The 25,525-nt window shown below is 34.9% G+C and overlaps 2 protein-coding genes and 1 pseudogene across 6 annotated transcripts; 2 read left to right on the forward strand and 1 right to left on the reverse strand.

Moving 5' to 3' along the window:
* Positions 1-1,520: 1,520 nt before the first annotated feature.
* LOC147273991 (uncharacterized) lies at positions 1,521-9,115 on the reverse strand. 2 transcript variants are annotated; one of them, XM_086255836.1, is made up of 7 exons: positions 8,870-9,115; positions 7,751-7,894; positions 7,563-7,664; positions 6,422-6,592; positions 5,197-5,292; positions 4,819-4,965; positions 1,521-3,828 (listed from the first exon to the last, which is right to left on the reverse strand). In XM_086255836.1, the coding sequence occupies exons 1-7, from the start codon at positions 8,951-8,953 to the stop codon at positions 1,780-1,782; spliced, it is 2,793 nt and encodes a 930-aa protein (XP_086111962.1). In that variant the 5' UTR covers positions 8,954-9,115; the 3' UTR covers positions 1,521-1,779. The 2 variants fall into 2 exon arrangements, with proteins under 2 accessions (XP_086111962.1, XP_086111963.1); XM_086255837.1 differs by lacking the exon at positions 4,819-4,965 and having other exon boundaries at positions 8,870-9,114.
* Positions 9,116-13,901: 4,786 nt separating this feature from the next.
* LOC147273992 (uncharacterized) lies at positions 13,902-17,421 on the forward strand (annotated as a pseudogene). Its single transcript, XR_015119705.1, has 5 exons — positions 13,902-14,024; positions 14,666-14,905; positions 15,760-15,874; positions 15,987-16,046; positions 16,780-17,421. The product of XR_015119705.1 is annotated as an uncharacterized LOC147273992 (transcript).
* An 816-nt stretch (positions 17,422-18,237) lies between these two features.
* LOC147273993 (Stress responsive alpha-beta barrel domain protein) lies at positions 18,238-23,768 on the forward strand. 3 transcript variants are annotated; one of them, XM_086227931.1, is made up of 11 exons: positions 18,238-18,428; positions 18,524-18,638; positions 19,221-19,348; positions 19,612-19,751; positions 19,890-19,958; positions 20,222-20,357; positions 20,525-20,587; positions 20,670-20,713; positions 21,033-21,134; positions 21,214-21,246; positions 23,506-23,768. In XM_086227931.1, the coding sequence occupies exons 1-9, from the start codon at positions 18,332-18,334 to the stop codon at positions 21,117-21,119; spliced, it is 879 nt and encodes a 292-aa protein (XP_086084057.1). In that variant the 5' UTR covers positions 18,238-18,331; the 3' UTR covers positions 21,120-21,134; positions 21,214-21,246; positions 23,506-23,768. The 3 variants fall into 3 exon arrangements, 2 of the variants coding, with proteins under 2 accessions (XP_086084057.1, XP_086084059.1); XM_086227933.1 differs by lacking the exon at positions 23,506-23,768 and adding an exon at positions 21,955-22,616; XR_015119653.1 differs by lacking the exons at positions 21,214-21,246; positions 23,506-23,768 and having other exon boundaries at positions 20,547-20,587; positions 21,033-21,130.
* Positions 23,769-25,525: the final 1,757 nt, after the last annotated feature.

Raw genomic sequence — 25,525 nt, forward strand, 5'->3', positions numbered from 1 at the left:
GGGGTTGGCTAGGGAAGGGTTGGAGAAGAAGAAGAAAAAAAAAAAACAGAAAAAAGGGGGTCTGAACGAGAGAAAAAAGAGAGAGAAAGAAGGGAGGGGCTATATAGTCTTTTTGTTTTGTTTTGTTTTGTTTTTAATAGAGGTGTGCAAAAAAAAAAAGGTGTACAAATAACAGCCCTCTTTATTTATTCAATTGCCATACTGTTGAACTCTTTCCCTTTAAATCTTCGAACCCAGCACAAGAAACGAAAATCACTTGGAAAATGGGTCTATTTTGGAGGCTGAGATTTGGAAAATGGGTCTATTTGTGGTGAATTTGGAAAATGGATCTATTTTTATGGCATCAGGACAGCTTGGGATTTGAATTAGAAGTTATTGTTGAGTCAGATTCTGCATGTGCAGTTGGCCTTAATCACCAGGGGAGTGGAGGAGCTGCATCTACTTGCAGTCGGTAACGAATGCAAGGGTCCACCTCATCCAATATGGTATCGCAGGTGGGTCCACACATTTCTGCTGAGCTGTTATATTGTGTTATTGTTAATTTTTTTTTTTTTTTGGCCAATGTGTTATTGTTAGTTTGATTCGTTAGTGTTAGTAATTAGTTAGAGTGTGATGATTAGCTACCTGATGATGATTAGTTAGTCTTGATTAGTGATTAATGGCATGTATAAAAGACAGTCAGTCACCTACAGTGTAATTTAATTGCTCTGATAATGAACGTTATCACTACAAACAAGTACTTTCAAAATGGCTATGATCATCTTGGTTAGATAAGTACTCATTTTTGCCTAATCAATTCTAATAGTTTGTATATATGCTGTTTTGCAATGTTACTATTTATAGGTGTACATGTGTGTGACTGTTCATGAATAAACAAATGGAAAATGTTTTGCAATCAAATTCGTTTACTTAAATCTTTAGATTTGAAATCTCTCCATGAAAATAGATCTGATTCAAGAGTCAAGAAATTTAAGGATATGTTGGTACTTCTCAGCTTTCAGATGCAAACTTGTTGCTAGTTAGGAGTTTAGTATTTCTAGTTTTCTTGCAGGCCTATGGCCATTTTACTTGTAATTGCTTTTTTGTCATTAATATCATTCAGTTTGGGAAGTTTAATATATAGGGTCTATTACCAAAGTTTGCTTCTTTCATGCAATTCACATAACCATTAACATTGGATAAATATGGAAATAAACAGAATTAAACAAACTCAAAGCATGAAAGCAACATTAAAATATCAGATTATTCGGTTTAATAAATCAATGCTATATAATTGCGCCGGGCTTGCACGTTTGCCAAGTAGGAAATGTGGCAAAAAGCTTTTGTGTAGAAAACGGAAATAAAATGAAAAATAGCAAAAAGGGACTTGCACGTTTGCCAAGTTGGAAATTTCAATTAATTTGCTTTCATTTTGTGGTAGTGGGAGTACAAATTTAATTTTTGTGTCTAATTGATAAGCACATGATGGGTGCCTAAATCCCTTCCAATAATCAGAGATAATCAACAACATAACATCATCATTCAGTAAAAAGCACTATGATCCATTTATCTGTCAGTCACTAAGACCTACAACTGTTGTGACCAGAGAGACTCCCTTGATTCTCTCTCTACAGTCAATACATAGCAAAAAGATACAATCACTTCTTGCAAATAAATGTTATCTTTAGATGGTATTCATTACTAACATCATAAAACACATACTGACATACAGCTAAAAGGTCTCAAAATGTATAACTGATAAAAACCTGGGTACTATCACAGACAGGGACTACCTTGCTTCTATGACTTTACTTTATTGCCTCCTAAGCAAGGCTTCTGTGAACCAACCCCATTGCAATTTGACAAGCTAACATTTCCTGCGGGCGGGAATGAAGGATTCATGGATAACTGTTGACCTGAAACAGATTGTTCTGGTGCATCAAACTGAGGTGAAATATCATTTTGGAAAAAGCTAGGTGAGCCAAAATCTGGTAGTGCCAAGCTATCTCTATGGTTGTGAGAGGTGTCAAGTTTATCTTGGAAGCATCCCTGAAACAAATCATCCTCTATTGGTATTGCACCTGTAAGAGTCTTAAATGCAAAATCTATGCATGGGTCAGACCAAGAATCTGCGAAAGGGAAAGAGAACTGTGGCTCTGGATTCCCAACATCTGCTTTATCAGTTTCAAACTTCTGTTGTTTCTCCTCAGGAACAGCTTGGTCCTCAAGAGACTTCTCACTCTTGTTTGATGGGTCCTCATGCATTGCAGCACTTGTAGTAGTAGTACAAGGAGCCTCTGGCCCAGCCACAAGCTGCTGGGATGTTTCATCTGCCAAATCCACAGCTGGGATGGCTTTAATTCTAGGGGACTTTTCAGTTGCTCTTCGAAGAGCTCGCTCACTGGACATAGTATTGGCCAGTAGCTCAGGTTCAACCCCAGCAAGCCGTTTTGAAGACCGTTGAGGCAACTTAAATTCTTTATTTTTCTTGGATTTGTTCGAAATAGCCTTTGTTTTTCTATTGTAGCTCTTTTCCATCCCACTTTCAAGAGAGTTCTCTTTTTGCAGTACATTAGCTGCAGGTTTCAAAATAGGCCTGGTATCCACAGTATCAGCTATTGGCAATTCCCCTGTAAGGGTTTTGAATGCAAATTCTAGGCAAGGGTCTGAGCCAAACAGAAAGGAGAGCTGTGGTTCTGGCTTCTCAGTTTCCAACATTTGATGTTGTTCTTTAGGAACCACTAGTTCATCAAGCGGCCTGTTGCCCTTGTTCAATGGCTCTCCATGTAATGTAGAGTTTATGTTAGTTAAAGTTTGACGTGCAATCTCTGTTTCTGATGCAACCTCAAGCTGCTGAGATGCTCTATTTACAGAATGATCTGAAGCCAAACCTGCATCTTGAGTGGCATCACTTTTACTAAAATTTCCAGTTGCAACTTGAAGAGCTTGTTCCCTGGAAACTTGGTCCTTGAGCAGCATCTTGCCCTTGTTCAATGGTTCTCCATGTAATGTCGAGTTTACGTCAGTTAAAGTTTGATGTGCAACCTCTGTCTCTGATGCAGCCCCAAGCTGTTGAGATGCTCTATTTACAAAGAGATCTGAAGCCAAACCTGCATCTTGACTGGCATCACTTATACTAGACTTTCCAGTTGCAACTTGAAGAGCTGAAGCCAAACCTGCATCTTGACTGGCATCACTTAAATTAGACTTTCTAGTTGTAACTTGAAGAGCTGAAGCCAAACCTGCATCTTGACTGACATCAGCTGAAGCCAAACCTTCATCTTGACTGGTATCACTTTTACTAGACTTTCTAGTTGTAACTTGAAGAGCTGAAGCCAGACCTGCATCTTGACTGGCATCACTTTTACTAGACTTTCTAGTTGCAACTTGAAGAGCTCGTTCGCTGGAAACCAAGTTCGCTACCTGCTCTGGTTCAATCCCAGCAAGTCGTTTTGAAGATCGACAAGGCAAATTAAACTTTTCCTTGGTTTTTGATTTGCTAGAATCTCTTTGGGCTCTTCTGACATTGCTTTTTTCCATCAGTGTCTCAAGTGCATTCTTCTCATTCAGGGTATTATCAGCAGGACTCGAAGCAGGCTCATCAGAAAAGATCATTTTTCCTGGACCTTTCATGGAAGCTTCAACTTCACGCAATGACCTTTTGCCTTCGCATTTGTCAGAGAGTTCAGCTTTTGGCTGTGATGACCTGTTTGGAGAACAATCTTCCTTAGTGTTGGCACATTCTTCCTTAGTGCTAGCTGTGATGTCATCTATTGACCTCTCACCTCCAGAAAGCTGTTGCCCGGTGACAGGGTGCTTTAATTTTTGCCTTTTAGTTGCAGATGACGGCTAAGATAACAGAAAAGCAGAATAAGTATAATATTAAAGTTTCATCCTGTAAAATATCCCAAATGCACATATATAATGGTAAACTGATTTAAGAAATAAAAATGGTTTGCTATGAAAGCCTGACACATCCCATCTGGTTATAGTTATAACTTATAAAGAGGCATCAGTTTTGAGTTGGAGGTCCTTGGTGTCATTCATTAAGGAAATTTCTAAATACCTTCTAATTCTTTTAGAGATGGGTAAACAGAAGGAAAACGAAAAAAGTGTGAAACAAAAGGTAATCCAACAGCTTTATTTATGGATGGGGTAATTCAACCATACCCTAAAATGGGAATAAGTTAATATGCTTGAAACTGACCTTGTAAGAACATCAAAAAAATGCTACCCAAAGCAAAAACAATGTTCCAAAACAATTAAGAAAGACAGATATGTTTGAAGCAGGATCAAAAACATTGAAAATGGAAAACTCACAATGCAAGAAAGATGTCACAGCTACATGATTGCGAAAGTTGTATTCCTTTTTGGATGACAGATGTAGTTTGTTTAGGAATCCATAATAATTATGTTATACAACCAAAAGTATCAGAAAAATATAGAGAACTCCTTATTTATCCCAAATTCTACCAAGTACTCTCCGGCTTAACTTGGAACATGTTTTGGTCAAGTTTTCTAAGGTAGCATAAAATAATATCACTTGTCTGACAGGAAAAGAAAAATAATAAATCACTTGAAACTTTATTATAGTGTTTTTGCTCATGTTAGTTATCACAAATTATCTGGCATGGTCAATTATTTTTCAAGTAACCATATTATTTTTTTTCCAAAACTAAAGTGTTTAAGACATACAACAATACTTATTCTGATTTTTGACATGGTATAAATTCAAAAACTGATATCATCAAGCATAAAACCATTAGAGAAAACATACTAGTGAACAAAAGGTCAAAGAGAACATTGATGACGAAAAAAACAAATGACACTCATACTTACTGCAATTTCATCATTAATCACTTCCAGATCATTGGTGCACATATTCTTTCGTTTAAATGCATGTTTACTGATCTCTCCAGTTTCTAGATAATGTATAACATCCTTTTTGGTACGGAATACATATCCAGTCACTGGATCTGTGTAATACTGTCAAAAGGAATGAACCAATAAAATCAATATATAATCTATAAGTACATAACTGGTTAGAATAGACTGCAATTAGTTGGCATTATTACTCAAGAAATACTACGCATGGAAGGTACACATACACAAGTTAATGAGTGGAGAGAGAGAGAGAGAGAGAGAGAGAGAGAGAGAGAGATAGAGGGTCTGAAGCAGAATTAACGTAAATAAGTATTAGAGTAACTGATTTTATACCGGGTCTCTTCTAAGTCGATTTGCAACCTTTTTAACTTTGATCTCTTTTATCCACCCTGGTGGTAAATCCTCGACATTATGCTTCTCAACGGAAACCTGAATTACAGATCAACAATCAGAGCAGCATTCCTGATTAAACAAATGTAATAACATGAAATTCCAAATGCAATCAGTCTGTAGCGTCATTATATCATCCAATGAAACTTGTTGTAAGTGGTGCCCTAACACTAACACTTTCATGCTTCCATATGGAAGTGAGTTGTCATTAATATCAGGGCACCTCAGGCTTAGGATGAGTTCCTCAGATACAGTTTAGGATTTTTCTTTCTCACAGTACAAGAACTACAGTATACAATCTAAATATGGATGCAAACATCCAACTTGGTTTTTGCACTTAGAAGAACCCATAAGATGACCTACAAAAGAATCCCCAGTGCGCAAAAATTCTTAAGAGAAGCAGAAGTGCTACAGTATAAATTATTTGCAGGAATATGCAGGTACAGCAATTGAATGTTTGGCAGGCTGGACTCTCACATTATTTATCTTAGTCATTGCAAGGCTCTAATGGCCAAGTAGCTTATCATCTTTCAGGTATCGCCATAAAATTTGAATGTTAGTGGGAAAAACAGATCCCAGAAATCCCACAAAATTATATTTATACCCAATAATCTCATAAAACAAGTAGTTCATTAGAAACCCGTTTCTATAATCCACTCAAATTCCAATAGTTATGGTAGAAAGCAGGCTATCACTTAGCTTGGAAATCTTATATCACTTTGCCATTCTTTGATTTATATATATTGGAGGACCCAGATACAATGGCCTAGGCAAATAACTCAATCATATGAAAAGGTAAAACAATAAAGTAAATTTAAAAATCATTTCTTCATGTTAAACTTTTCTACCATTTAAAAAGATGGAATGAGATTGAAGGGAAAAAATGCAGATTATTTAATCAGGACTTTCAAATGGTAAATTTTGATCATTAAAAAGATTACATCACATAGGCATGCTAACTTCATAGAACACGCTTATAAAGAAAATTGATTGTAGTTAGGTTTTGATTTCTTCTGGATTGAGGATTTCTAATCATGAACTGCATGGTAAAAGTATTATAATGCACCTATGGTTGAAGATTTTCTTTCTGGGTCTTTTTAGTATTCTTTTCCCATCCAGACAAATAACAAAAAGGAATTACAGCATGAGAATATCGAAGGGAACAAACTTTGCTTGTCGACTTCACGGTAGAGACAGTCTTCTTCTTCATTATGCATCTCTTGTGGCTTACAGTTTTGAGATTTCTGGATTTGAAGTTCTTGCGCTTTACAGTTTTGAGATACCGAAATACCTCTGGCTTGGAATAGAATGTACATTCTGTAAACGGATCAATGTAACACTGCAATAGGAAATAGGAATACACTTCCATTAGCAATAACGGGAATGCGTAGTGCTGGAGTCAACATATAATTAGAAAGATTCCTCAAATTTTCTTCATAATTATTATCAACTTCAACAGTAAAGCTAAAAGAGTAATTTTGTAACATCAGATAGACCTATTCTTTCTCGTTCTTATATTTGTAACACCAAAAAGCACAAAACCACAGGATACAGTAACATTCAATCACTTAATGAATGGATGAGGAAATGAGATATTATAGTTTATCAATGAAATAAGAAGTTTTCCAGACATGGTTAAGACATAAACAATTGCCAGAATTCTAGCTTACTAAAATCTTGGGTGAAGATTTAATTAACTGTTACCATTAAAGTCAATAGTCGCACCATGCATGAACAAATGCAGTGAAATTTGAGATGAAAATCGATTTGATATGGTTTAATGCATAGATCCTTCAAACCACTAAAAATATTGTCTGAAAACTTATTCTAACCTACATCAGGAAAGGAATAAATCACTAGATGGTTAAGCATTTTTTGAATGTTTATCATCTTATATACAACATAACATTTGTACCCATATATTTGTTAAAAAGTTTATAGTATTTGTTATGTGCCCAACCATGTCGGGATACCGTATGGCTAAGTTTTGAATGATACATATCTGATATACCACAATTTTTATTGCCATTAAAATTGCAATCAAGTCATTAACAAAAGCGTAAATATTGAACCTTGAAAAATCTCAGATGCATGTCAATGTGCATGTGCAGGGCCAACCATGCATTTTGGAATACAAGCTAAATCAAGAGTGATAACAACCTAGGAGTCCCTTGGTCAAATTAAAAAGAAGGCAGCTACTAATGATGACCTTATAATAAAAAAGGGAAGAAAAAGGTGGTAAGTCTAAATTCAATTGACGACAATGCAATATACCCAAAACTATTATTAAATATGGGCATAAATGTTACCTTGTACTCTCTTCCAACATGCACACCAGTCTTTCGTGTTCTCACTTCCACTTTCCAACCATTAGGTAACCAATCAGGATATTCCTTTGTGTTCGCTATGAGCTGTCGATAACAAACAATGACCAATCAAATAGATGAATCTAGAAAATGGTTTAGAGAAAAACCCAAAAAAAAAAAAAAAGACTCACTTGCGAAGGGATTTTTTCTGAGTGGTTCTTGGTGTGCATAGTAGTTGGCTGAGGCTTTTCACCGTGAGTAGTTGCCATTTTGATATGGCGCATAACGTCATCCTTAGAAAAGAACTTTTTCCCAGTTTCCAAATTGGTATAAAACTGCAAATGTCAACGTGATTATGATCCTCACGATAGCACCTTGACACAGTATTTTGATTCTATATTTTCCAAATTAGTTCAGTAATATCTTTCTTGTTTTAATTTACGTATACAGTAACTATTTATAGGGAAGTTTCACATATAAAACAATCATAACGGTCATTTGGCAACTGCTTCCAGTTCCAGCATTATGTCACTCATCAAAACCAAAATCACAAAGTAAATCACATAGAGAGTTTTAGTGAGTCATCTTCACTTTTAAACAAACTATAGTATCATTTATGTCCAACAAGATCCATCAATAACACCTCATGCACTCCAGCATTCAACTCAGCTCAACAAAGCATTCTCAAATTATTTCAGGTCGCCACCCACTAATACTGTCTACATATCATTTTTGGAATTAAACACAGACAAAGATAATACAAATTAAGATTGCCAAAATTCCAAAATCCCGAAAACCGACAATAATATTCCCTTACGAGCTATATTTTTGTCCTGAAGCACATAAACAACCACATTAAATACCACTATAATATGCATTTTAAGTCAATTTATTGATTCCAAAACAGAAATCTTCCCAAAATCCTAAAAATGCGAAATTTACTAACTTGAAACCAGTGCAATAATGCCCTAACAACATGCAACCCCTTTCCATCAACAAAGCACGCATTTCACACACACAAGCACACTCACATACCAACATCAACACCATCATCATCAAAGACATGTGCATCTAACATGCAGCCAGCATATAGGACTTGCATGAAGCTAAAGAGAGCACAAATACCCAAATTAACTCAATCAAAACCACAAGCATTCGATCATGTAGCTCAGCTCAGTCAACAGTCAGTCACCCAACAATCAGAAGCTACTAGAATTGAACCAATTAAAAGCTGAAGAACCCAAAACTAAGATTGAATGCTGGTAAACGAAACCCTAGAAGGAAGAAGAGCACAAAATCGTTACTATTACCATAATTTTGCGACCGGTCTTTTGCACTCTAAATTGGACGGCCCAGCCGGCTGGAAGCCAGTCCGGCGAGCTCTTGGCCACCATTTTCCCCGGAATCTGACGTTTCCGGTGAGGAATGGCCGGAATCCCAGAACTGTTCGGCGATCAAAGTTTGGGTCTTTGAAGCTCTTGCTTCGTTTGTCTCTCTCTGTGTCTAATAAGTAAACGGAAGCCAGAGGTTAAAACAAGTATGAACAACGAAGATTAGTGGTTTGCTTATGTATTTGGACCGGAGTCAGTCTGCGGCACACGTGTTCATATGTCATATATCCATCTCTCTCTTCTGTCTTTCGGTTGGGATTAGTGTAGTAGATTGGGGGATTGAAATTTTTTTTTTTTTTTTTTTTTAAATGAGGTGATCAAGGAATAAAATTTCGAGTTTTGAGGAAATTTCGATGGAAATTTCGACGGAAATTTCGAAGATTTTTAAATTTCGACAAAAATTAGACGGAAACGACGGAAATTGCTATCAAAATACGGAAATTTTGAATAAAACTTTACAATATGTTTATTTAACATATTATCTACTACATTGATAAAAAATATTGAAGAAACCAAATTATATGGTAGGTTTCATGTGATATGTGATGAATATAATGCGCGCTGGAGACAAATATTGTTAAATAAAATTAGTATATTTTTTATACTCTATAATCTATACACTAAACCATATACTTATATGTCCTAATATTGCATTAAACCCTATATACTCTATATTCTTTAAGATATTAGGATTTATGTCCTTTAGAGCATTTTTAATAGACATGTATGATGTATTATAATTTAGAGTTTAAAGATAACTAAACGAAATCTCAAACCATTTTTTTTCTTTCCAATTGCACAAAGACCTCAAACACTAATCAACCATAAATCCATTCTTTTTTTCTTTTTTTTTTCTTTTTTTTTTCTTTTTTTTCTTTTCTTTTTTTTTTCTTTTTTTTTCTTTCTTTTCTTTTCTTTTTTTTTTCTTTTTTTTTCTTTCTTTTCTTTTCTTTTCTTTCTTTTCTTTTCTTTCTTTTTCTTCTCTTTCTCTTTCCTTCCTGGCTTCCACTTCTTCCTTTCTTCTTCCCTTTCACGTTTCTTTCTCCCAGCCGCCACTGTGTGGCATATCAACATATGAATATAACCCAACAATGACTCATTATTCTCCATCAGTATCTGAATCTCTGTGTTGAGTGCCTTTGTAATTTCTCTGGTTTATGAAATTTTGGTTTGAGAATTATTGAGATCGATCTTTTGATCAAATATCACGTTAGTTTGTTAAAATTTGTTGTGAAAGATGCTTGCGATATTCAACAAGGAAGTGGTGCAGCCACCACAGGAGCTGAACAGCCCTTGTGCTGAGAAGAAGCCTAAGCTTCCTCAAGACATTGTCAAAGATTTCATGTCCTGTCATGACCCAAATAACGCTTTCTCAGTCTGCTTTGGAAACACAGCGTTGCTCGCTTATGTCCCTCCACCCAACCCCGTCTCCATTCATCACAATCAGAGATATGATCAATGAGAAATCTGACTGGGTCAACATATAATCAATGAGAAATCTGACTGGGTCCTCCCTCTCCTGCGCCGTGACTCTCTCCCAACTCCCAAGTCCCTCCCCGATCTCCCTCTCTCCCTCCCTGATCTGGATTTCTCCCTTCCCGATCTCTTTTCTCTTCTCTCTCCTCCCTCCCCAATCACGCCGGTGGCTGGGTTTGTAAAGCCAGCAAGAAGAAGATAGACAGAAAAATTGATTTGTTCCTCTGAGCGAAATTCCGACGAAATTTCGTCAAATTTCGGCGAAATTTCGTCGAAAAATTCATGAATTAGTAGTAAAATTTCCACACTCCTAAAAAACGAAATTTTCGGCGAAATTTCGCCGAAAATTTTGAAATTTAACTCTTTGGAGGTGATTGAAATTTCATTTCTTTTTGTGTCAAGCATTTATGATGTTCAATTTTTTTTAAAGGAAGGTTTTTGGGATAAGGGGTTTTAGGGAAAATGTAAGTAATACACGTTGATACATAACATGTTTTTATCATAATCATAATCATTATTATCTTTATTATTATTATTTTTTATTTAAGAAAAGAGAGAATCGAACTGCATTATTATCGTTATTTATTAAGTTATTTTAAAAGTTTTAAATATATAATATTTTTTTGATAAGGAGAAAGGAAATGAAGGTTTTCTGACAGGGAGAAGGAAAGGGAGAAAAAAACGGTTTATAAGATGAAAGTAGGATAATGGGTGATTATCATACTAACCTTGGTTTTTAAATCAACTAAAGTTGTTGAGAGTAGTTTTGCTTACTTTTTTTTAACTCAGGTGTATGTTTACCTCATATTTAAAATGCTGCCATATGTTTGAGTTGTTAACCATGAGTTAACCTATTATATTTAATTATTATTCAACAATAAACAATTCATACAAAGCATTTTAAAATATTTAAGACTTCAGAAAATAAAAATAAAAATAAAAAAACTTAAGAAAACCCATAGCCCACCCGTGTGTGCATCTCTCCACCAGCCCCCACCCCTTCTTCTTCCTTCTCCTCCTTCCTCATCCCAGACCTTCTGCAACTAAACCCCAAGGTCAAATAAACTCAGCCCCAGACAAAAATAAACAAATAAAACCAAAACCACAAACGACCACAAATCGAAACCCAAGCAACCCAATCAAAAACTCATTTTTTTCTTCTTCATCTTCCTTTTCATACTCTGCGATTTCTTCACCTAAAAACAATACCCATGGCAGCCTATATTTCTCACGATTATTGACATATTCATATCACACACAACAACCTCAAAAATGCCAAGAACACATAAACACAAAATCAAAGAGAAATCAAAATCACAGAAACACAATACAGAAAGAGATTTGGCAGAGGAAAAAAAAAGGGATCAACGAGATTTGGTAGAGAGAAATAGGAAGAAGAAGGAGGGGGGGTGGAGAACGGGGAAGAAGGAAAGAGTCGGGTTTTCTTAATTTTTTTTTTCAAAGTTTTAAATATTTTAAATTGTTTTGTATGAATTATTTATTATTGAGTAATAATTAAATACAATAGATAAACTCATGATTAGTTTTTTAAACACATGACAGTATTTTAAATGAGAAGTGAGCATATACCAAAGTTAAAGGAAGTGAGAAAAACTGCTCTCAAAGTTGTTCAATGTAGTACAAGTAACCAAGTTGATAAATGTCTTGGGCGCTCTACGGTTTTTGTTGCTAAGAGTTATAGATTTTTTCAGATTTTTTAGATTCTATGGATTATTATAGATTTTCATAGAATTTAACAAAATTTAAGGAAGAAATGCCGAAATTCTTATGGTCTTTGTTATTTGAACAAAATCCACTAAAATTCACCACTTAATAAAATCTCTTAAAATCAATAAGTTTTTTTAATACACTTAGGAGGGTGTTCTCAATTGAAATTTTATTGGACATTAATGGAGTTTGCATTTTATAGATTTTATAAATTTTTATCTACTTTTATAGAATCCATCAAAATCAAAGGGACAAAGACTAAAATTCTCGAGAAATTATTGTGTGTGACCGTAACACCACGTGACATGATGACGTGGTGTTACCAATCTACTCAAATTATAATACGCGTATAATAATTAATTTCTAAAATCCTAAAATCTAAGAAAAAACCTTTAAAATCGTCTACGTGTTATAATTTTAGTGGATTGGTAACACCACGTCATTATGACACGTGATTATACGATCACATACAATAATTTTTCAAAATTCTCATGACCTTTGTTATTTGAATAAAATCCATCTGAATTTACCACTTAATGAAATCCATGAGTTTTTTATAACACTTGGATTTCTAAAAAATATATTAAAATATGAGTTGGGGATAGTGAGACATCTAGATTTCTATAGAACCTGGTAGCAAAAAAAAAAAGAAGAGATTTTCTATAGAATCTATTAAAATCCTAATTGAGAACGCTTGGATTTTGTTAGACTTTTTTAAATCCAAGTTGAGAGACCCGATTTCTATGGAATCTTTAAAATTATGAATTGAATACAATTAAATTTCTATAGAATTTTTAAAATCCCAATTGAATATATATATCATTTTAGATTTTGATGGATTCTATTGAAGTAAAAAAGAATCTATTGAATTTATGAAATCTGCAAAAGTTTACAAATTTCTTTATTAATAAGCCACAACATACAACCTTTTTTAGTCATAAACTTAAACTTATAATTTATTTATTTTTAATCCACAATTCAAGAAAAATCAAGTATGGAGAATTCAATATTATTCATACTCAAGCATACCCAAGTTTTAGTTAAATTAATTTTTGAATTCTTTTGAGAGTTTAGAGTTTATGGTATAGTTTTTAAAATTTAGGATTAAAACCCTAAATATGAAGTCATAAAACTTAAACAGGTTAAACTCTAAATGTTTAAGCCTTAAAAAAATACTACATCATTCAACAAAGTGTAATTCTACGAAATGATAAAGTGTAAGTCTACAAGAATTACATATTGCATTATAATAAAATAAAGTGTAAATATGAGAGATTTACATACGGCGCCGTCAAGAAAAATTACATGGGTTTATGAGTGAAACTTACAATTTTTTGTGACTTTTTCTTAATTTACTTAAGTTTATAATTTAATTAAAACAGTAATGCTAGACATCCCACATTTTTATATCACAGTTTTATACTACCTTATGTGGCAACTTACATGACATTCATACATTGGATACTAATAAATAAAAATAAAAATAAAAACCTAAAAAGAAAAAGAAAAACCATGTCTAGTGAAGTAATAATATATAAAATGGTATAAAAATGTGATAAATATAACATTATTGTAATTAAAATTCATTAAAATCTTAATGGAATTTATCCACATTTTAAGAAAAAGATTGTTGAATCGTTAGATTCAACGTGCGGCTGAGATTAAACGGAACTTTTAAGTGACACCCGGTTAGGAGGTTGAACTTATAACCCGTTACCGGTTTAAGAAAACCTATCCGGACCAGAAAACCCACACGCGCCAAAAATCAGGGAAAACATTAGAGAAACTTGAAACCCAACTGCGATTTCGACTTCAAGCTTCCTTAAACCCCAGATTTTGGCGAAGTCTTTCTCTCTTCAAGCTTCTTCAGGTTAGGGTTTTCTCTTTTTTCCTAAGATTCTGTAGAAATTTTGGTTTTTTTTTTTTTTGGTTGAGATTTGTGGGTTTTCTGAGGTTTTGATTCTTGTGAGTTGATTTTGTGGCTCTGCAAGTACGCTGTCCTTCAATTTCATGGGATTAATGATTTTTTCTTTTCCAATCCTGTGACTCCAAATGTATTTGAGTAATAATTTGAACAATTGTTTACTAGCCGTGGTTTTAGAATGATCAGTTGGTCTCATTATAATGATTTAGAAAATTTGGTATTTGATGAATATTTAGGTTTTTTCCCCATCTTTTTGGGTTATTTGTTTTGATTCATATACCGAAGGACAAACCTTTGTTGTCTATTTACATGGTAAGCTCTAATGATATTATGTATAGTGGTGTTTTCAAACCTTAGCATTGATAACTTGTACATCTTTAGTCATAATGATAACTTATGTTTTGTTAATGTAAGAAGTGATTGTCATGCTTCGTTATTGATCGGAAATTTTTCCATATAATTCGTGCCCAATTTGAAAATCTTGTATTAACTTGATTTGCAGCAATTTGTTCCTTTTTTTTGGGGGTACATCTTTCCATATTCTTTGATAGATATGATAAATTCTAAGTAGACATATTTACTTTCAGATGGCATTGCAAGAAAGATTAGATAGATTCAAGAAGCAGCAAGAGAGGTGCCAGTCAACTCTTACCAGCATTGCATCTAACAAGGCCACAGCAACTCCGAGAGCCCCGCCTGCGGCAGCTAGTGCTCCTGCTCCAGTTGTCAAATTTTCAAATGATACAGAGAGACTCCAATACATTAATAGCATACGGAAATCCCCTGTTGGAGCTCAGATCAAGTGTGTTATAGACCTGCTGCTGAAGGTTCATATTAAACCCAAATTTCCCCTTCTTTACTTGATGCAAATGATTATTATATTCATTTTACTTACAACTATCCTAATGAGTTGCAATGATTCATAGCTGTGTGCACTTTAAAACCTGAAAGAAAATGACTTTGAGCTGTCCATGTTTGATTATCCTGCAAGCTCATCTGAACCCCAAAGCAATTTTTTGATTTTCCTGTTAATCCATACTGTAGTAACTAGTAAGGAGCCGGATTTCTGCTAACCAGTACAATTTATTTATAGTTGGTGCTAGAGAGTCTTGGCATTTTAGCTTAATGCTGTGCCACTTCTGAATATGGGTTTGGCTGGTGGTGACTTGCTGTGCCCTACAGTAAGTCCCACATTGTGACAGGTGTTGGCTGTTGCCACCCTCCCTACCACACGTTTTTGGTTAGCAAAATCAAATGTAAATTTGTGGTCTTTAGGTCAAAATTGGTTGTGTTTGTTGTTTCATTGGAGGTATACACAGAAAGGAAAATTGCAGATGTGGTGCTAACACAAAGCTAATATCTTCAAATTGCGTGGAATCAGTTTTGTGGTTAAAGATATTAGCTTTGTAATAGAGCAAGACGGGCTCAGTTGGAGTAATCTGAATTCATTAAAGGTGCTAGAATTGGTAGAAATCTGAGACAGAGAATGATAGCTAGCTGGTGGCATACTATTTTTTTTTTCTTTGCTGCTAACACCTTTTCTACTCCCTTCCCTCCCCTGCTCTCTTTCCTTGGCCTTTTCTTTTTCTTGCTTTGAAATTTGTAGTTCAGCAAGAGATATGCTAACTTTTCTAGGATTAATTGAGAATGATTCACCATCTGATTATACATACTTCTGCAGGAAAGGCAGGCCTTGACGCTGGAGCTAATTAATAAACTTATTTTTGTTGATGTGAACGCCAACACTGAGGAATAACCCAAAAGTTTACTATGATGGGAAATGCTTTTCTTATAAGGTAACTTTGAATGATTGGCACATTTGTGATTTTAGCATTTGAATGATGGATAGCCTTTCCATTTGTCAGTTCCATGAAGGATGACATTTTCACTTGTATTTTTTATCTGTAGTCCAAGCATGCTCTGAAGGACAAAAATGAACTTAGTAACTTGATAAGGAAATTTTCAGAGGTTAGAGCATAGAACATCATTTGATACTGTATTTACTATGTAGAGATCTCAGAGATTTTCACCAAAAAAAATGTCCGTGTGTGAGAAAGAACGAAAAATAAATTTTATTTGGCACTGAGGCTCACTGAACATGACCTTTTCTTTTTAATGATTTGATGCACACACACACACACTCACACATTTATATGTTTTTCTGTCAATGTATATGTTGTAACTTGTAAAACTTTGAAATCCCTTGGGACTTTGATACATGTGCATATTTAGGGGATCTGGGGAACTGGGGATGTGGAGTTTCCATTTAAACCTTTTAGGCTGTTACTGAGGCTATTAAGGTGGAATCTTTCAGGAATAGTTTCAAGTGCATTTAGCTTGGCCTTGGGGACCCCAAAAGAGAATTCTAGCATGTAAAGAAGCCATTGTAGCTTCATAATTTTCTTAGGTTTGGATGCTTAGGAGATCATCTTGAAAGGCAATCTCTTTATTAGCAGAAATGGAGAGGCTATGCACTTTTCTATTGGCTTTGGAGATGACTTATTGTATTTCTTCCTTTATTGATCTTTTTGTTTATTTTATGAAGGAAAAAAGCCATGCATCTTCACTTTTCATCCAAACTTTCACTGTTTGGTTTGAGGTTTCAAACAAGCTACTGTGTCTGCTGTGGTGTGAATCATAGATATCTTCTGGATTACTGCTTCTCTTACAATGAAGCCTTAAAAAGGTAACTATTTTATAGGCTTTGAAAGCTAAGGGTGAAATCTGGCTGCTTTTGAACTATGATTCACGAGAGGACATAGCGTATCCAAACTCCCCCAGGTTGCTAACCACTAAGGTTGATGATGACCTTAAACAGCTCTTCAGGGGGATTGAGTTGCCTCGTGATATGATGGACATTGAGAGGGATCTCCAGAAGAATGGGATGAAGCTGGCCACAGATACCGCAAAGAGGAGGGCCCTGGCGCAGAGTCAAGGCATTTCTAACAAGCCCAAACCCAAGAAGAAGAAGCATGAGATCAGCAAGAGGACCAAGCTAACCAATGCTCATCTTCCAGAGCTTTTCCAGAACCTAAAAAGTTAGGCCAAGCCATCATTGGAATGACAATGCACTGATGGTCATGGGTTATGTTAACAGAAAGTGTAAATTTTGGATCATCACACCACAAATTACAATCACTGCTATTCTATTCAGTTTTTAAAAAATATTATATTTTTGAAAGTGAGCCATTTTTATAGGACCGTCTAATATGGGATTGCATTTACAATCCTTGAGTTTGTGTGAATGGTCTCCGAGATGTTGTGGTCGTAAATGCATGTAGGGAACATATTTGAAGATAAAATAGCCCAAAGAATGCATTCAAATTATACACTATGTTATGAATCCGAAATACCTTTTGAGGATTGGATGTGTCAACTGTCAACTGTCACGCATTCCTACAACAACTAAAATGATCAGAGAGTATGATTAAATTCTGTGCTCTTTTTGTTTTTACTTATTTAAATTATATGTAATATAACTTCAAGGGTCTTCATAAAAAATAGGAGGTAGAACCAATAAAGATTTATTTTTCGATTCATCCCTGGAGTTGAATACCTCATTCAAGAATTGTTTTTGACCCAATCCGTAGGAATCAATAGAAAAGGCAAATCCCTTATGATACACCAGATCCGGCTCGGTTATTGATAGAGTGAATAGATCTGCCATTTCTTGAAATCTCTCTTCTGATTCAAAATCGTGGTGTAACGTGTATCCCCCCCTGTTCCGGTCATGGAATAGATGAAATAAATCAAAAAATGGATTTTTGTTCAAGAATGAAATCTTATTGGAACTGTCCATATCCAGTTCATCCTTCGGAACCATATCACATCCCGGATCTGATGAAATAGGATGAATTGAGACGGTATTTTGTAAATACGTAATTATCTTGAATATATTAACTATTTCTTTATTTTAATTTCACGTACTACGAATCCATTTTTGAGTAGATGTACTCTCTAAGGCTCGCCTTCTAACAACAATTTTCGATTGCCTAATTCATATCACACTAATATTTAAAACAATAAACATCCATATCAAGCAAAGGGCATTTTGGTAATTTTTGCATAACAAAGCGCCAATTTTAACCCACAATTTAAAAGTTGGTTTTTTGTTTTTGTTTTCCTCGTCCACCCATTTTATACTGGAGGAGATCGTCCCCCTAATCCCTATTTTGTGATATTGATGACACTCAGAGAGTGAGCGACACAGAAAGAAAGCAAGCAAGAAAGCGAAAGAGCACACAGCGCCAACGATGCTCATTCAGGCTCATTGCTCCACAGTCTCTCCCATTTGTCTCACAAACCCTCACTGCCAGTTCCCTATCATCTCCCGCCGTTCCCCTTTTAACGGTAATACGAATTTCATTGTTTTGGTTTTGGTTTTTCATTTTGGTGAGTATTTTATTTTATTTTCTTTTCTTTCTAATATTTTCTCTTTGGTTCAGTTTGTGGATTGAATGGAGTTGTGAATACGTGGCTGGGGCAGAAGAAGAATCCGGGATTAATGATAGTTTCGGCTTTTGAGGAGCAGAGCTCAAGCCTCAATTTGCACAAGAAGAGGTTCATTGCTCCTCCAACTGTTGTCATTTTCTTTGATAAAAACTAATTACCAGGAAAACATAAACACATTCTTACCCAATTTGGGTTTCTTCAGTTATTTATAATTTGAGATTGGCTGGGTGTGGTTGAATTTCTAAGGAGCCTCATTGGTCTCCGGTAGAGAGGCCGATATCCACTTCTGGTAGTTTTATTCTTTGGTATTTTCCTTTTGAGTAACGCTAGAAGTACCACGTTTTTTTACTACATTCGCCAACCATGTTGCGAGGCAAGTGGGGTTCACTTGTTGCATTAATTATTATGTCCATATGTTAATAGACACATCACTTTCACATAATGTGATCAGCTAATGTGGTTGTAAAATATAATTCTTTAACATATTACTCTTTGTATTTTTAGTTATTGTGATCCCTCTAACATTATCCTTTGTTTTATAGTTCTGTATGCTTAATGCAGCCATGTGGTGGGCACAAAGCAACATTTGCAAATTATGTATTCAAGTTCATTTTTCGAATCCAATACATATGGATATGGTTCCCCAATCTCACATGAAATGTAACGTTCCTCTAATTTCCATTTACATAGAAAGGTCGTGGAACACATATGCCTGCTCAAAGCAAAGGAGGATTTATCTGATGAGGAAGAGAAGGATATGCTGGACCATCTTTATACTACACAGTATCAAATGCGAGGCATTGTTGCAATATCATTAGGTGAACTTTACTTGTCTGAATCAGTCCCAAATTCTTACAAAAATACAACCAATCCAGGCTTCAAGAACACCGCTATTGCTTTCTAAAAGTTCCAAATTCAAACACTTATTTCAGTTTGGTGGTTTTTCTGTTGTCTCATTTGCATTAAAACATGGACTTATATTCATAACCTACTTAGCAAGTTTCCATATGCTCATGCCTGGCCATCTACATATTTATCTTGACTACCTCTTTTTGATTTATATGCTCAATCATTCCTGTAGGACGTATCTCTAATCAGAATCTCGACAAATATACCCATGCTGTCTACATGCGTCTCCAGAGAAAAGAAGACGTCGTGAAGTTCTATGAGAACCCTTTCTACTTGGGAGTTCTCAAGGAGCATGTATTGCCTTACTGCCATGTATGCCCTGACATGTAATCACCGACACTCTGTTCTTTCGCCTTCCATTTCTTTTAGTTTTCTATTTAATTAACTTTGTTTTGAATAGTTCAATATTAATTTCAACTTATTGGACCGGCATTTGATGTACATAAACAGGGATTGCTTAATGTGGATTACGAATCTGAAGTAGAAGATGATATCATTCCTATATTCCGGAAAGGAGAGGTTGGAAGTAACATCCTTTCTATTTTTGGTTTTATTGATGCAATGAAATGCTATGGAGTTTGGATACTGTAATTCTTTGTCTAGTACAAAGGAGGTTACATACCCTAGTCTCATTTGACATTTTTAAGAACCAATTTGGTTTCAATCAAACTTCTGAAGTCTCTTTCTGGTTCTAAATTTCCATATGATTTCTGTTTCTGGTTTCTAGGATTTAAAAGCGAGTTTTAAAAGAACTCTAAATTTCCAATTACTCTGGCAAGCAGGAATTCAACTTCGGTGTGGAGTTTGTGCTTCTGATTTCCTTTGTTGAAAATGCATCCGGACATGTGGAAGATGCATTAGTTTCTTTGGAAGGGCTGATGATGGGATTTCCATCCTTAATTGTCCAATCTACTCAAGGTTTGTTTGAGCTAAAAGTCATCATGCTACTGGCAATTTAGAAGTCCTCTAGTATCTGGTTTTGTTTTGGTTTCTGTTTATATAATAATTATTCTGGTGATATAGTAGAAAATTCTTATTTGTGGTACAAAACAAAGTATCGTATCTTATTAGTATTTGATTGTCAGGTTTGAATTTTAATCTCAGCAGCAAGGAGTACACTCATGGAGTAGTGATCAGATTTCGGTCATGTGAGCTCTCATTTAAATTTTGTAGATTCAGATACATGCTACCTTCATTTTATTGACTGTCATTCACTGGTATATTTTGTAGTTGATGCTCTTGAGATATTTGTGGGAAGCTCAGAATACAAAGACGTAAGTATCCAATGGGTTGATTCAGCTTGTTTGATTTTTGAATCCTTTTTTCACCCATCAACTTTGGTATGAACCTGCATATGAGTGCATTCTTATCAATTCTTACACTTCAATTTTGATAACCCCATTGTGGTCCTTCCCAACCTTTTAGCTATATATTCTTAGCCTTTTTTTCAGCGTCATTTTTATACTGGATTATAGTTGTAATTCCCAGCTAATTTAAGATTCAGACACATTTTAATTGTAGTTCCTGATATTTTGTCTATGTTCCAGTCAACCAACATTCCTTTGAACATTTGGAAATTTTATGAAATTACAGATATGGAGGTCCAAGTTCGAGCAAATCACTTTGAAAACACTTTCTGTTCATATTTCGGTTCAACCAGTAGGCAGTGAGATTATGTAGCGAGAATCCTTTGAGGTCTGTTTTCCCTATTCATCCAAACCAATGAATACATGAAGAGTGCTAAATCTTATAAAAATATATGTATTCCATGCAGGGTTTGAACATGCATTAAAGAACAAGCATGCAGGTTGGTTTTTCTATCTTTTGTTCATCCTGGAGACTTAACTCTCTTTATTCTTTTTTTCCCGTCTCCCCTTCCTATGCGAAATATAGATATCTATTTAGTAGCTGCACTAAGTATCCTCTCTCTGGGCAGTTTTGTTTCTTTTTCTCAAGGCTCAAGTAAGGTATAATTTGGTTAGGTTTTATTGCAACTCTCTTGAAAAGGGGTGTGATACATATACTAATATCCATGATTTTGTTCCTCAAGTACAATACAATTTGGTTTGGTTGTTTAAGCTTGGTTGCATATATAAGCTAGACAACCACTACACCCCAAAATCTCAAGTGGTCAGAGAATGGTCAACAATATCAAGCTAATACTCTCATTCATGTGCAACCCCATCTTGCACGTGGATAGATAGATAAATGCAAACGGTTTAGGTGTAGTCCCACCCTTCAGATTAATATGATATGTGATAAGTGGGGGGATGAGAGGTGGAGGTTTCAAACCCAGGACCTCCTAGAACCAATGCCATGTTACATAACCACTAGACCCCAAAAGATTAAACTTTTTGGGGCTTTAGTGCTTATCTAATAATAATATTCATAATATGATGGATAGTTGTGTCTGAACAGAAACATATATTTGGAAAGAAACTCAGTCTTTCTTGTCTAAATGTATTGGTGTCAAGATCATCTTCTAGGTACTCAATCCGTTTTAAAGTCCTTGTAGGAATTTCAAGCAATCTAATCAGTCCGGCCAATTCTGAGAGACCATAAGAGAAAAGGGTGTGCCATACTATTGAGCGATAATTCTGTTCTGTCTTCAGGTAGATGTCACATGTCTGACTGAAAAACTTCCACAGCGCTGGGTTGCTTGTAGCATTAATCTTTTTTGTGCTTCCGAAATGAATAAGAGAAATCATTTTTTATATATTACATTGGCGTGTATAATAAAACTTTCTACTTTCCTATTTGTTTTTCCTCACATGGAAGTTACATCATATATAGAGTCCTTCCAAATGTATTGTTTGAACCCATAGGGAAAAAACTAACACACATAAATATGCAAAACTGATTATTAATATTTTATGTTTTTAAGTATTTTATACTCCACAAGAGCCAAAATTCTGCCCCACCATTCAGGCCAGAATCAATTAAATGTGCTTGCATGTTGACTTCTTATGTAAAACCTTGAAAAGTGCACATCCTTCTAGTTGGTGATATAACTCCAATGAACTGGTCATCTCTTGTACTTTGAACCTTTCCTCCAAGAACTTGCCTTGTAGGTTCTGACATTTTTCTAATACTCTTTGATACCTATGGTGTTTATGATACAATTATATTATTCATGTAATAAGAAGAAAGAATAATATTATTCAGATTTGTATATCATCTACATCTTCAACCAAGATAGTCACCACATAGTGCAGCCCTGCTCAGAAAATATACAAATTTTCCAGCAATCACCATTGTGGAACTTCATGCCCCAGTGTGCTTGCTAATAGCTTTTACCATTCATAAAGTAGTGCTTACAGACTTACAATTTCTTTACTAACAGTCACTCACACTCTTCCCCAACTGTATCTATGAGACTATGACACATCTTTGACTAAACAAAAAGAAAAAGTAATGATCTACACTAAAAACTACAAAAAATTTTGTATGACTGAAAATTTCAAAATACACATAATTGCAAGAAGGCTGATCAGTTATGAAGTGGGTTTGGTCCCTGAGGAACTTTTCGTAGAGAAACACCAATAAGCGGGCGGATCTCATCTTTGCCGGATCCCTCTAGAGCTTGTGCAGAGAAATGCCATGAAAACCGGGAATGGAATACAGTTTCATCTGTTTGCTTGGCTCCTTCACTTGTCATTCTGTGGATGCGTCCATAACTTGATTGCTGACTGATCATGAGCATGATCATGAAGACCACACATGGCAGTCTGAGATTCTGAATTCCCATGACTCTTAAGATGATAAAAATGACTTCTTACAAGGAAAGGGAAGCAAGTTAAGCTGAGTTTGTTCACAATTCTCAAATGCAAGCAGGGTTGAAGTCTTTTAATATAGGACTCAGGAAAAACTGTGGTAAAGATAGAGCCAAAACTCACAATTAATTCTGTTGAAATGACATAAATGCCCAACCATCGCCCCAAATTTTCGAAAATATCCTTATAGTACTACCCAAATTGCCCAAACCTAGGAATATCATCTTGCAGTTGTTATCTCATTCTGCAACTTTATGCATATCTAATCAAAGGTGATTTGTGTTGTGTTGCAGCCTTGCAGGTCATTATGCAAGAAACATGCTCTGAGAGTTTGATTATTTGGAAACAGATACATGTCTTTGTACTAATAGTTTCTGAACTTAATTTCATATACATTTGAATGATTTGAGGTTCTGAACATATCAGAATTTAAAGGCTAATCTGGTCCTTTAGCACCCAATGGAGTGCTAATTTGAAAAACGGTTTGTGAGGGGCTGTGAGAGTTGACTTTTCATTAATTCCCTTGTTTATTTGCAATGCTCATTTAGTTTGATAATTTTTCCTTTGCTATAATTATTGGTGCAGACTTAAGGGGGGTGCAAGATCCCACTTGACAAGTGGCATGCACCCACGTTCTGTGTACTTGGGATTGCATGCTTCATCACCATCACGTGTTCTTGCATCTAAGCAATGATATAATTCTAATGAGAAATTTGAAAAATTAATTCTTTTTTTGTTGCTATCAAAGACTTTTTAACTTTTTTTTTTTTTTAATTTTTGAGAAGTGCTCAAACACCTCTCGAGTAGTACTCGAACCCTATTAAGTAGTGCTCGAGAGGTGTTCGAACACTACTTAAAAGTCAAATTTTTAAAAAGAGATTAAAAGTCTTTAAATAATTTCAATTTGGATTAATTTTCTAATTTTCTAAATTTCTCAATTCTAATTGGTTATTAAACGATAGCCATTAGATGACTAATTAAGTATATATCTTCCAGCAGGGATTTAAATAACAAGAGGTTGTAACATGTACACGGACAACCCAAATGTGGGCTCCACTTCATCCCTCATCATTCTTCCAATCTTCCAATGATAAGAAATAGGGACCGTGACAAGGAGAAATGGATGAGAAATAAATTGTAACAAAATTGAATGTTCACGAAAGTCGTTCGATGTGAGTCCCACATTTGTCAATGATTCACAATCGTATACGACTGTCATGAAGCAAAGTTCATAGATAACAAGTTTAAGATTGTGATCTCGTGAGCATTTTGAGTAGATTGGGAAACAGAAGGGACCTTTGGTATTTTATTCAAAAATTTTAATTCGTATTTTATTTATAAATATTATAAATGAAAACAGAAAACAGTTTTCGAAAAGGTTACGAAATGAACCCTGAGTTTTTTAAATTGTTGGCATAAATTTGCAAGAACCATCAAGATATAAGCTACTGAATATTAGAAAAATGATGACGTTTGGAAGTTTTCTGGCGATGGCGTGTCTGAAAGAAAGTGAGTCTATTCATAAACAATTAATGTCGTCTTCTAGTTTTTCTAGTTTTCTTTGAAACGTCATTAGCCTACACCGACTCAGAGAATTATTAATGCTCTTGTCATGCCTTTCAATATTAGTCATGGTGATTGACTGATCTGAGTTAAAATATACGGGCGGCGGAGTTTGGATCTCCTGCTTTTCTGTAATTTTCTTTTACATTTGGTTTTGGATTAGAAATTCTCACATTCACTTGCGGGTTATCCATATATAGTTCGCATAAATGAAATTATATATAATAATTTTATAATATCATTTTATAGGATAACAAAGTACATATAAGATTGCCGTAAAGAATTCATGTAGACCACATATACATGACTGATTACTCGAATTCAGATACTCTACTTATATTTTCGATGGCCTATTATTAATTTTCTTACAACATGCATATGAAATTCATATGTACGTCACGAAAAATAGGTTATATAGAAGTACTGACATGCATAATAATTTGTTAGATATAACTTACCATTTACGTTTCCATAGAAAATTAATAAACCAATATTTTCATGATCAATTTTATGATCTTAGAAGTTGAGCATCCAAAGTTCAAACAATGTTATATTAAAAGCAGATTTTCAAACAGGGTATCTTAAACAAAAACGGTGATGGCGAAAAGGGATTTTCCTTTACATTAGTTCTACAAATTAATATAAATGATTCTATTTTATGTAGTGAGATTAGATCTGGAAGTCTTGCAGATCAATCATTTGATTGGATGCAAGACTAGGGTACAAAGTCCAGTCTTCTATATCATTCGC

Source organism: Dryas octopetala, chromosome 9 (genome assembly GCF_963921425.1).
Source record: "Dryas octopetala chromosome 9, drDryOcto1.1, whole genome shotgun sequence".
Taxonomy (NCBI): Eukaryota; Viridiplantae; Streptophyta; class Magnoliopsida; order Rosales; family Rosaceae; genus Dryas; species Dryas octopetala.